The sequence below is a fragment of the Pleuronectes platessa genome, chromosome 5 (genome assembly GCF_947347685.1).
Source record: "Pleuronectes platessa chromosome 5, fPlePla1.1, whole genome shotgun sequence".
Lineage (NCBI taxonomy): Eukaryota > Metazoa > Chordata > Actinopteri > Pleuronectiformes > Pleuronectidae > Pleuronectes > Pleuronectes platessa.
In genome coordinates this window covers 4,849,074-4,862,247 of record NC_070630.1, presented here as the reverse complement: position 1 = coordinate 4,862,247, position 13,174 = coordinate 4,849,074, and the positions used below count along the sequence as shown (strand labels likewise).

The 13,174-nt window shown below is 43.7% G+C and overlaps 1 protein-coding gene across 6 annotated transcripts; it reads left to right on the top strand.

The window, feature by feature from the left end:
• The first annotated feature begins 212 nt into the window (after positions 1-212).
• Positions 213-12,837, top strand: LOC128440659 (high affinity cationic amino acid transporter 1). Of its 6 annotated transcripts, XM_053423434.1 has the most exons (13): positions 4,452-4,647; positions 4,865-4,922; positions 6,046-6,461; positions 6,549-6,707; positions 7,166-7,337; positions 7,426-7,559; positions 7,648-7,870; positions 8,773-8,912; positions 9,669-9,771; positions 10,166-10,371; positions 10,470-10,621; positions 11,092-11,200; positions 11,302-12,837. In XM_053423434.1, exons 3-13 carry the CDS (start codon positions 6,092-6,094, stop codon positions 11,478-11,480), a joined length of 1,947 nt encoding a protein of 648 aa, XP_053279409.1. In that variant the 5' UTR covers positions 4,452-4,647; positions 4,865-4,922; positions 6,046-6,091; the 3' UTR covers positions 11,481-12,837. The 6 variants fall into 6 exon arrangements, with proteins under 6 accessions (XP_053279405.1, XP_053279410.1, XP_053279408.1 ...); XM_053423430.1 differs by lacking the exons at positions 4,452-4,647; positions 4,865-4,922 and adding an exon at positions 213-338; XM_053423435.1 differs by lacking the exons at positions 4,452-4,647; positions 4,865-4,922 and adding an exon at positions 1,487-1,663.
• Positions 12,838-13,174: the final 337 nt, after the last annotated feature.

Here is a 13,174-nt window from a genome sequence, read left to right as displayed (position 1 = left end):
ACAACAAAAACACAAAGATGCTCTTCAACAGTATATGCAACGTGTGGCGTGTGTGTGTGTGTGTGTGTGTGTGTGTGTGTGGGGTGGCTGCAGCAAGCACGAGCATGGAGGGTGCATTTGCTAGTAAACAGCGCCACCCAATGGTTACAGGTGGTACTTGCAGAAACGGGAGCGTTTATAGCCTGACACTCCCCTCCATTCTTTTGGGCGGAGTCTCGAACACTATCAGGGCAACACCTCTGTTCAACCCATCTGTCAAAAGTAACCAGTCGATGCCTGATCCCCATTGACAGGAAACCAGCTCTTCACCTCCTCTCTGTTGTGTCTTTGCGCAGAAGGTAAGAGGCGTTTTGAACTTTAATAATAACCTCTCCAAACCCTTATTTTGAAATCGGAGCTTGAAGTTGACACATGTTGCACGTGCGAGGCTTTGAAGTTTGTTTCTTTTTGAGAAGAAGAATGCGCGCGCTGCACATCTGAGACTCGCGCGCTCCGGAGCAGTAGTTTGCAGGTTTGTGCACGTGGTGAGGAGAAGGAACAAGGAAGTGTCCGGCTGATGCAACATGAGCTCAGCTCATCACAGAGCAGCTTTTACTGTGGAGGAGGAATCTGAACGTTACTGGACAGAGAGAGAGAGAGAGAGAGAGAGAGAGACGTGTTTCCTGCAGTTTGACTGATTTCCACACATAGTGTGAGAACAGAAAGGGAAACTTTTCCTTTGAGAGTGTGTGTGTGTGGGGGGGGAGGGACTCACAATAAAACACCCACACTTTAAAAACAACAAACGACTTAAACATCTCTCCCACTATGAGGACAGATCTTCTGACCATGTGAAGCTGTCTGTTGCCAATTCCCTATGTTTTAAAATGCATGTAAACAAACAAACCCTGTGTATATTAGGTAGTAAAAGTAAAGTCATGTTAAAGTAAACTCTACTCAGTTAGATTCTCATAATCACAGTTTTCCGATAAAGACTTTACTCATTTCCATCAATATCAACATATTGGGAAAGACACGTCAGCCACCGGGCAATTCAAATGGCTTGAATTGTAAAAAGCAACATAGCACAATGCAGAATAGAATAACATGAAAAGAGTTCCGAAGAGAATAAAACAGATTATTAACATCACATATAAAGGATTGACGGGGACAGTGCAGTAAAAGAATCATGGGTAATTATTAGATTTAAGTCAGAGGCCAACAGGAAACTTCTCAGTCGGCGTACTGGGGAAAGTCTTCACAATAATATTAAAAGGAAAAAGGTTAACGTTTTGGCAGGGATTAAAATCGTTCTTTCTCAGGTTGGGAATCGATACACGAATCGTGGCCCACAATTTCAGTAATATCTGTATCTCCATATGTAAATTAATCATTATAATAATTATTTTGTCCCACCTCACGTGTCTGCATGTGCATACATTTTATGATCTCTGTAAACATTCCTCTGCTCTGTACTCGCCTGGAGTAGATTCTGTGACACGAGGCACAAAAGCTTCTTAAGCTTCTTAAATGTTTTTATATTAATCCCAAATATTCCAGTATCTGATGTCTAATATGTTTGATTTCAGAGTCAGTCACTGGGTCACATCTGAGGCTAACACTTGCCAGATGAGTACCTAACGTGTGTGTGTGTGTCCCCTTCAGCAGCTAAAGTATTAATCCGGTATTATTTTAAGCGGGAGCTGTGTCTTCTTTCACACTTGTTACCAAACAGTCGCTGTAATCACAAAGAATTATTCTGATCATTAACGCCTCAATACCTGGAATCACAGGCTCCTGTTTCAGGCCTCCGTTAGAAAGGTTGCTAAGTGTTTATGATATTTTTAGTGTGTTTATTCTATGCTTCATATTTTCAGCACATTTGGAAGAATGAAAATGTAGAATAGCGTATTGGCCAATTAGGTGTGTTTTTAAAAATATTTGCAAATTAATATTTTAACATTTTAATGTGTGTCACCCAGTGTGCGGAGGAATGATCCTTGGAAATCCGTGACATTTATATTAACATATGTAAATATTCAGTTTGTGAAACGTTAGCCTGAAACATATGGCTTCCTGTGGTGTCATGCTGACAAGTTGGAGTGTGAATCCTGAGGGAGGTGCAGAATGTAAACACCGAGTCAGACGGTGAGAAGCTGCAAGGTCACGTCAGCCGAGCCAGAACAGGAGCCTGCTTCTGACACCGCACCTGGTTTTAAAATGGACGTGACAACAGCTCAGAATCCACTTCACGGATTACACTATTATTGGCTACTGTGTGTGTGTGTGTGTGTGTGTGTGTGTGTGTGTGTGTGTGTGTGTGTGTGTGTGTGTGTGTGTGTGTGTGTGTGTGTGTGTGTGTGTGTGTGTGTGTGTGTGTGTGTGTGTGTGTGTGTGTGTGTGTGTGTGTGTGTGTAAGTGTGTAGTTGTCCAGTTATTTCCTCATGATGTGGGGTCATAAATCTGTTTACATAGTCAAATTATGGGGACTTATCTTCCTTATTGGGACAAGAGGACAAGTGAGGTGCATTTCAATTTTCAAAACCACACATCTTTGGATATGTTTTGAAAACTGTTCCTTGTTTAAGCACAAACTTTTACAATATTTATTGTTAGTAAGTGACTAGTCTATTAATATATATATATAAATAAAAAGATACTGACAGGACTGGGGAACTTCAGGGACCAATCAGATTTCAGCTTGGGTCCGTGCCCCCCCTAGCCCTGCCCCTGGATCCGCCCCTGCTGCAGTGAAAGCCAGTTGTTAGACTGAGTGTGATGTGGTCCAGACAACCAGTTTAGCACAAGATAGCAACTTCCCACTTTATATGAGATATTACGTCCGCAGTGAAGATTTATTTATGTGCGTCATGAAGGCAGAGTTGTTCCAGTGTTAAATCAAAGTGATTGTGTGCCAGTAATTGTCACAAGTGCAATAAACGTTACGAGGATACTCCAGCTATAAACACCTCACACTCAGAATAGTAGAAGCTGTTCTTTTTATAATAGATGGCTGTTTTTTTTTTTAGTTCTGTCCTCCCCCAGCTGCAGTGGTACAAGGTCATCGTGGCCCTAGAGGTGTCGCCAAGGCCCGAATCCCCGGAAAGGAACGTTTGTTTGGCTCGTGTGAGCCGTCTGCTTTGTGATGGCCCTCACATGGCACTTTGTGTGCTCCGTCCCCGGTTACACAACAAGGGCAGGTGGGCTCCTTTGTCGTGCGGCTAAATGCCCTTCGTGTGCCAAGTGCCAGCTCAGTGGGCTCCGAATGGGCTCCCTGCCGCCTCTTCCATCTTCTTTTTCCAATCCACGCAGGGAAAAAACTGTAATCAAACACATCCGGCAGTATTTCTTAAATTTATGTTCGGCAGAGAAAAGTGTCGAGTTGCTTCGCGGAAATCTCTGAGATAATGTGTTTTGTCCGGACGCAGGTGGTTGTGCAGGTGTCCGTCTGTTGTGAGTTATGGATGTGACAACATTTGTAGCATCGTTTATCAGGCAACACGCACATGCTGGTTCAATATTACCGCTCGAGTGGTGTCCTTGTTGTGGCTGCTCAGAGGATATAATACAATTTGTTAAACATAACTATCTTCCGGTGGATTCAGGTCGTGTTAGTTTCAAGTTTGACCTCTGCTCTATAGATTATGCCGGAGCTTTGCGCTGAATTCCTTGTGAGACACTAAACAATGTCACAGCCGACACAGGGGAGACGTTTGAAGGAGTATTTTTTCCCACAGCCAAGCCGTGACGAGCATGTGACTCACTGCTATTCCAGATTCACCCGCGCAGCGAGCCCAGTGATTGGCCGAGGAGAGGGCATGGTCCTTTCGCCGCCCAACCTGCTTTTTATAGCTCCATCTCTGCGTGCCCCATCATGTGGGTATGTGCTCGTGCCGAACGACTGCTCCTCCACCTTTGTTTTCTCTCCCCTGGCTGTGATGGGACGTTCACCCTTGAGCGGCCTCTAAGGACATGTTCTTTCCATGTCCTATACTTTTTATTGACACTTCCGCCTTCCTGTTATCAAACACTTCTGGCCTGATTTTAAATATCTGGCCCCAACTGTCCCAGGTCATCACAACCCAGACGGACAACATGAAATTGTTTGACGACAACTACGGCTCATTTAGTCCTTGAATGTGTTTTTCTTCTAAGAGAATCGAGACTAGAGGAGATAACCCTCAGCAGCTCCATATATCCAGAGTTCTGTGATTGTAGGACCGTATACGAGACACGTTTACAATCACAATCTCTCCTTAAGTCTTGAACAACCATTCCACTTTCTACAATGACGTATGTCTGCTGTCAAATCGGGTCATCTTGCCCTCTTGTATTTGTCATTCGATGATGATGGTCAGTCCTGTGCGGGTGGAACATGGCCATCGTCACAGCTGCCCCGAGTGTTTGAGTCCTGAGGCCATGTGACACGTCACGCTTCTATTTGTGAACCGGACACCTGAATGGTTTGTATACTAAGAGGCTTCGGCGTCACATGTCGAGCCAGCGCTTGTAAACCTCTGTGTCTCTGGGCTATGTTCATCTGATGAAGGGAAATCGGTCCACAGCTACACACAGACACACACACTCGGAGGAAGTGGTTGAGAGGATTTATAGACTGAAAGAAGGGTGAAGGTGGACGATCCTGCTTTGTATTGTGTTATTGTGACAGTGAGTATTGTGTGTGTGTGTGTTGTTGTGAAGATCTGCTTTCGGTGCTGTGCGTTGTTTTTAAAAGATCTCGATTGGATTTAGAAAAGTTTGGCAATTCCGGATTAATTCACATTTCCTGCATCTGGATATTCTACCTGCTATATTTCTATTAAATGGAGAAAAGCTCAGCAGTCCTTCACATCTCGGTCTCGTCCTTTCTGTTTTGCTGCTGTAGCCTGGAACAATAGAACTTCACCACGGATAATTACAGGAGAGCATCAAGTCTTTTTAAGGTAGAATGATCGAAGCTGTGTTGGCTGAAGTATGTATTCCTTAAGATCAAACTGGTCAGAGGAATTTTCTTATTAATAAACTTGGCATTGACAAATTTAGATGTAAACTATATTTGAATAGATAAACATTTTTAAGCTAAAATGTGTTTGTTGAGATTTGTGTCTGTTTTTTTCTGATGCTCAATACTAAAGATTTATTGTGTATTAGTATTAGTTTGTTCTCTCAATGTACTTGTTGCCTCTTGAGGCAGCTTCCAGTTCACTCTTTATATCAGTGTAAATATGTAACAGTGCTATTAAACTGTAAAAGGCATATTTTAACATTTTATCCATACAAGTCGCAGAGAATTGTGGGACATATTTTTGTATTCAGAACAATAGCTCCATTAATTATTTTAATATTTCTTCCTGAAATGAACCGACACCTTACACACGGTTTATTGTCATGATTTCATCTTCACACCTGAGAAAACTGAACTCAAATATGTATCGTAAGGATATTTCCTCAGTTTTCTGAGGCACTTTTATTTGTGTTAGTGTCTCGACGCCCTGAGCACTTTATCTCTATAAAGTTAAAGTCTTGACTTTATTATGTTTTGATTTGGCTCTTCAAATTGAACATAATATCTTTTATAATAATTCATTCCTCATTTTTTCATGGATCTTTTTGTGTCAAGAACTTTGTAACCATGTTTAGATAAGTGCTATACAAATACATTTATTATTATTATTATTAAAGAAAGTGATAAAAAAAAAACTGAATCTGACCTTGTACAGATCCAGGCCAAAATTGAAGGGGTTCTCTCTCGGTCCATATCTCATCATGCCAATAAACAACTGCCCGAAAGTGAAACCAAAGCATCTCAATCACTCCCTAGTGGCTGTCTTCAGTACATGTCATAAACCCTGCCTCCTCCATGTTAGTTGCATGGTACACAGAACAGTCAAAATACACGTCAAGTAGTTTTTGTGTAATCCTGCTTATAAACAATCCAGCCGACCAGTTAACAGACTGGAGTGAAGAGATACCCTCCCTGGAGGAAGTAAGAAATACAAACCACATGCATTGTGTCTGTTTTCATTTGTGTAGTAACTCTGTGCTCCTGTCTTGTTATGTCCACAGGTGAAGTTCCTACAGCAGAGCATCGGTACACATAGTGCCAGCCAGGATGATTCTGGCCAAACTGAAAGACGTGGGGAGGCAGCTCCTGCGGGTGAAGGTGGTCGACTGTAACGCCGAGGACTCCCGCTTGTGTCGATGCCTCAACACGTTCGATCTGGTGGCCCTCGGGGTCGGCAGCACGCTGGGGGCCGGCGTCTACGTGCTCGCCGGCGCCGTGGCCCGAAGCAGCTCCGGACCGGCCATCGTCCTCTCCTTCCTCATCGCCGCCCTGGCGTCCGTCCTCGCCGGCCTGTGCTACGCCGAGTTCGGAGCCCGTGTCCCCAAAACCGGCTCGGCCTACCTCTACAGCTACGTGACCGTGGGAGAACTGTGGGCCTTCATCACGGGCTGGAACCTCATCCTCTCTTACATCATCGGTGAGACCCTTTAAACAAGGGAGGGAAGGAGTTTTGCTTCTCCACCAGATATCCTTCTGTTTCTATAAAATGGTTTTCTCTGCACAGGAACTTCAAGCGTGGCCAGAGCGTGGAGCGCGACCTTTGACGAGCTGATTGGACGGCACATCGAGATATTCTGCAGACAATACATGACCATCAAGGCCCCGGGCATCCTGGCAGAGTATCCGGACATATTTGCCGTCTTCATCATCATCACTCTGACAGGTCAGGAACGAATCAGCTCTACTCTAGAGCTGTAGATACATCTTTTGTTTTCTATCTTTATTCACGAGCTCAGTCTTTCAGTTTGAGAGCAGTTCATATTAATGATTCCACGTTCAGATTTTTGTTATGCTCTTCCTCAAAATACTGCGCTTGCACTCAAATATTACCTGCTTGTGCTTATTTCTCTGTTTCTCCTCGAACTTGCGCTTCTGCTGTGCATGTGTGAAACGCCTGCATAGGATTTCTGCTCAGATTTTTTTATTTTAAGCGAGAGGAGGAGAGCTGAAGCTGGATCACAGGATGGTATATGAGTGCGAGTGCAGGGTTTTGAGTCATAGAATTACAAACTGAAACAGCAGCCTCTTTCATAAAGATGCGTAAACTCTCATATGTTTGTTTTTTTTGTTTATGTTTTATGTTTACATTTTTCACTTTGTCTTTTTCCGGTTGTCGTGCAGGACTGCTTGTATTCGGAGTGAAGGAGTCGGCCGTGGTAAATAAAGTGTTCACCTGCATCAACGTGCTGGTGCTGCTGTTTGTGGTCATCTCCGGCATGGTGAAGGGAAACCTGGAGAACTGGAACGTGAACCCTGAAAAGATCCTCAACTTCACCAGAAACTCCAGCCTCAAGTGGGTGACAGTAGGAACCTTTTAAGAAAGTCCCCATAAAAAATATTGAAGGTCCAAATAATCAAACGTCTTCCTTTTTTATTTCCAGCATGACTTATGCTTTGCCATCAAAAGAATCCCTTGGTGAGGGCGGTTTTATGCCGTTTGGCTTCTCCGGAGTCCTCTCTGGTGCGGCCACGTGTTTTTATGCCTTCATCGGGTTTGACTGCATCGCCACAACAGGTGAGAGGAAGCCCGTCGATCTGATCATCATCTCACATGATGCCGATCTTCCTCTGACATCTCCGGGTTGTGTTTCCTCCCCCCGTAGGAGAGGAGGTGAAGAACCCCCAGAGGGCCATCCCTGTCGGGATCGTGGCCTCGCTCCTCATCTGTTTCGTGGCGTACTTCGCCGTGTCCGCTGCGCTCACTGTGATGATGCCTTACTACCTGCTGGACAAGAACAGCCCTCTGCCGGTGGCCTTTAAGTACGTGGGCTGGGAGGGAGCCACGTACGCCGTGGCCATTGGCTCTTTGTGCGCCCTGTCCACCAGGTGAGAGGACCTCCTGCCGCCTCTTGTGACTGTTCTGCATGACACTTTGAAAACATGTCCTGCATCGTAAAACAGTTACAAAGCATTGTTTGTATTCCTGTTTACATCCCGTGAGCCTTGTGTTGATGCTGTGCTGTAAACACCACCTGTAGATCAGTGGAATACTGTGAAACCATTGGCAGGAACCTGTATTGTCACTGGTGCATGAAAGCAAACAAAATGGGCACCCACATATTAACACCTGTGTTTTTAATCCAGCTTCACAACGTTTGTTCAGGACAAATGTTTGTCCTAAAATTTAGAAATTTTTTGCATGTGGTTGTGATGTATAAATATATGTTCTAGTTGATATTAACTGAATATTATAACAGCCCAAGCTAATTTGCAGGGCTCATCTTTAGATGATGTTGAATGATGCACTCTAGGCTATTTGTTTAATGGTTTGAGCCACTTGGTAATTGAATTAATCTTAATGATAACGCAAAACAATATTCTGCCGACTCACTGTTTGCGATGAATTAGAATGATGACAAATGCACATTAGGTTTTATTACCCGACTGAAGAACCTATGAAATGTTGGTGCAGGTCTGGATCAGTGGTTGGATCCAGGAATGTTGTTTTAACCAACTAACAATGACGGGCGTTTACCCACGTGTTTCGTTAATTCATCACAGCACTTATTATTTAATTGTGCAATTTGTGTTGATCAAAATACAAATCCTGATCCAGTGGATTTAAATGTGGTTTCATAAACGGACAGTTAGGCCTTGACGGAGTTCTGTGATCTTCTTAGTGACACTTAAATATTTAAATTGACCCTGACTCTTGTTCCCTGTTCTAATTGTGTGCATTCACGTGCACGGCATGCTTTTGTTTTTCTGTCTCCCCCCCCCCACCTTAGTTTACTAGGCTCCATGTTCCCAATGCCCAGAGTGATCTGGGCCATGGCAGAAGACGGGCTTCTCTTCAAATGTTTGGCTAAAATCAGCGAACGAACCAAAACCCCTCTAACAGCTACAATAGCATCGGGTGTTGTGGCAGGTGAGGTCGCGACCTAAACCTACTAACTGGTTATGGGGGGGGGTTCCTGTCAGAGCCCTATGTGACTCTTGGTTCACACAGCCTCAGCACTGGCACAAAACAAAATATGGTCACACGGCATAAAGTCAGAAACTTGAAGGTATCCTAAATTTCAGCCGTTTAAAACTCTGACCCGGCAACATCCTGATTGGACAACAGAGCATGTTGTCCAATCAGGATGTGAGGATGTGTGTGGCTGCAGCTGAGGCCTTGTGTGAGGAACCAGGGTTCACAAAATGAGGATTTCTGCTCCACATTATAAACCTCTTCTTCCTCCTCCTTCTTCTCTTCTTCCTCCTCCTCCTCCTCCTCCTCCTCCTCCTCCTTCTTCTCCTCTTCCTCCTTCTTGCTTCACCCTCGGCTTAGTCTCCTCGGCTCCCTGTTTCCGCTGCCTCGCATTATCTTTGCTATGGCTCGGGACGGTCTGCTCTTCTCCTTTATGGCACGTGTCAGCAAGAGGAAGACGCCCATCATCGCCACCTTGGTGTCAGGGCTCTTGTCTGGTAGGTAGCTGAGCTGAGGGCCAAGGCAAGACTGCCCCCTTGTGGCAGGAGGATTGTAGTGTTTTGGGTGCTGTTCTGCTCAACTTTCTGAAATTCAAAGTCTAGAAACTATTTTACCTCGTGTATAATGTGCTTACTCTGCTGTTTAAACCTGTTGGATTAATTTAAAGATGTTTTTCTTTTTGCTGACATGTATTTCCCTCTGCTCCTGCAGCTGTGATGGCGTTCCTGTTTGACCTGAAGGACCTGGTTGACCTGATGTCCATCGGCACCCTGCTGGCTTACACCCTGGTCGCTGCCTGTGTGCTGGTCCTCAGGTAGAGTCCTCAGGCTGGAGAACCACACATTAATACATTCACAGACTGAGAAGGAATTCCTCCACTCAGAGGCGAACAGACCAGTCCGTCCAAAAGTCTATTAGGTGCTGAGAGTTTATCAAAGTAAAAGAAAAAGAGACAAAGTTTTGGAAGCGCCTACTTAACGAACCTTCAGCCTTACTAAAGTTTGTGAATGTATCTTATACATTTCATGTTTTTATGCATTTTGCGGTTTAAAAAAGGATTTCTTAAACTGTTGTACAGCGTAATCTATGCATAAAATAAACCACCAAATGTGTGATAAAACAATAGAAGACAGATGTCAGATTACATTTATGAATCATCTACATCAGTTGCTGCTCATTCACGTGTGGTGGTGGTTTGTCGTGTGCAGGTACCAGCCCGTGCAGCCCAGTGCGTCCTACGAGATGGCCAACACTCAGGAGGAGCCGGACATCGGGGAGTCGTGTAGCGAGGTGAACATCGACATGCTGCCCCCGCCCGCAGATCGCCTCACCATCAGGAACCTGCTTTCCCCCTCGAACACAGAACCTTCCCGACTGTCTGGCTCCATTGTGAATGTTTGCACCAGTATACTCGGTGAGGGACGCACACACACACACACACATACACACACACACACTCTCCTGGTTACCCGGTTATCATCCCCTGACGTTCTCCCTTCACCCCCCCTGCAGGTGTGTTGGTGTTTGTCTTCAGCATTGTGGCGGTTCATGGAGGGATGGCGCCCTGGTCTCTGACCATCCTCACCATCGTCACGTTGATCTGTCTGGTTCTCTGCGGCATCGTGTGCCGACAACCTCAGAGCAAGACCAAGCTCGCCTTCAAGGTACAGCTCCCAGGAGAGAACAGTTAGATTATAGTGTAACTGAAGACTCTATTATTGATTCTTACCTGCTCAGTTACTACACATCTTTTAGACTAGAAGTGTTTTCTTACAAGTTTTTACAAAATTGAGCACAGGTTTATTTATATTTTTGATTGATTAGAATTGAACTCAATCTTATAATATAATAGTAGTAAAAAAAGACACTTTTATTTCTATAGAGTAACACAGACACTTTGCAACTGCTCTAAAACTTGTTCATGCAGAAATAACCTAAATGAAACCCAGAAAATTAGGATAATACTTAAGATCTATGGCTTTTGAAGTTGTTTGGCAAACATATAAAGTTCCAGCTCATCTGCTCGAGGTATTTCCCTGTAACTCCTTTTTTGTCGTATTGTCTACATTTCCCATCACTTTTTGTGTCTTTTCTCGATATCACATGTTAAACTTCCCACTCTCTCTCCTCCCAGGTTCCCCTGCTGCCGTTTCTCCCAGTCATCAGTATGTTTATTAACGTTTACCTGATGATGCAGCTCGACAGAGGAACCTGGCTGCGGTTTGCCATCTGGATGGCTTTAGGTACTTTTTTGTGATTTTTATAAAAATAATAAGACCTGTATTGTTATTAATTTGTTAGAAGAAATTCCTCTTTGCATTAATGCATCCACCCCATCTGGCAGGTTTTGTTATCTACTTTGGATACGGCATTCGAAACAGCGCAGAGGCCACGTCGAACAAGTCCGGTCCCTACAAGCCAGCCAGCATGATGATGGAGCCCATGACCAAGGAGAAGATGGCCTTCCTGCGTGACGGGCAGAGCGCCACCGCAGACGATGAAGACGACGACGACGAAGATTGAGGAAACAGGAGGTTCCCTAATCGACTCTGTTCTGCGTATATCAAAACAATGACGTGTGTCGGAAATCGCTGTAAATCCAGGAGACGTATGGAGACTCGTGTGAACCCGTCACTCAGAGCATTCAGGTTTTTTTTATTAAATTGTCTAATTTGGCTGTTTGACTCAGTAAAAGATGAGATGAATACTGGAACCCAAGACTTTAAAGTCAAGAAAACAAAATTTGTATAGATAAAATGGGATTTTTATGTTTTAACTATTTTGATACGATACCTTTTTACTGAGCACAAATGAAGCTGTGGATAGGAACCAGGGCAAAAGTTCAATACGTGCAGTACACATGTGTATTGGTAACGTTTATTTTGGTTCCTTCATCTACAGGATCATTTTTTTTTACGATTGATACTTTTTCTTTTTTTTTAAAGTTATATTCGAGCTTGAACTTTTTGAGAGTTCAGTATCTGTTACTTTCCTGATGAGGGCTGATGCTGAACAATGAACACCCCCCCCCACACACACACACACACACACACACACACCCAGTGATCAGCTGCTGGTTCATCACAAGATCATTAACAGTAAATTAAACGACAGGACGTCACTGTGACTTTTAATAAGTACATAATTACAAACTATAAAAGCTTTTTTAATGAAATGCAGCTCAACTTGGCTTTCGGGCGACTTCGCTTGGCAGATTTCCTGGTAGATTTTTGTCACTCATCTTGTCGGGTTACTACTTTTTACATCCACATCCTTTTCCGTTGCATTTGAATGTTTAATTAAGAATATGTAAATAATAATTTCTCAAATCACAGCTGATGAATCCCACTGTGTTTTAAAAGGGTGACTGCTGTTACTGGGGAAAGTTCTAGAAAACACAACTGTGTGTCTTTTATTTTTATACAATAACTGTGGAGCTCAGACAGTCACAGCATGGTGCTACGTACACTGTGATTGAAGAGGTTGATGTTTCGTGGATTTGTCTTTGTCCTCATGCTCAAGGCACAAACATTTATCTGCGGAGGTCCGGTCGTCTCTCGCTGTAACAGAAGATACGAACACAAAATCCAAAACACGACTTCAAAAGCCACACAATGGAAACACAATCGCAACGGAAGTGAGCGACAACGGAGGCTGGTGATGAAATGAGAAGAGTAACTTTCTGCTGTCGGGTCACGATCTGTCTTTTCTGAGAACTTACTCAAATTTTGATGCTTTTCTATTTGAGGAGTTACGGTATAGGTGCCTTTTTGCTTACCTTTTTTACCGTAAAACTTCAAATAAACAAGCATCGTGTTTTAAGCAGTGATTGGATTGTCCAGGTTTTTGATCGCATCAGGTTTCTCTTCTCGTTTCATCGTTAAAAATACGTTGCTCGCTTCCGATGAGATTGTGCGGCTTTTGTGTTTTCTGTTGATGTAACTTGTGTGAGACATCTCGGCAGCTGTATGTATCAGTGATACACGGCCCCACACCACATGGCAGTGTTGTCTCTACAAGGGAACTGCACTTTTAACCTCGTCAACGTAACACAAGTTAAAGAAGCTGCTAATGTGACTGGGTTCATTGGATATTTAAAGGGAGGTATTTAAGTGCGTGTGGGCCAAATTAATGTAAAACCTTTTAGAGGCCTGACCTGCTACGATTGTGAAATATATATATATAAATATCGTTATCTGTATATAATGTACACTCTG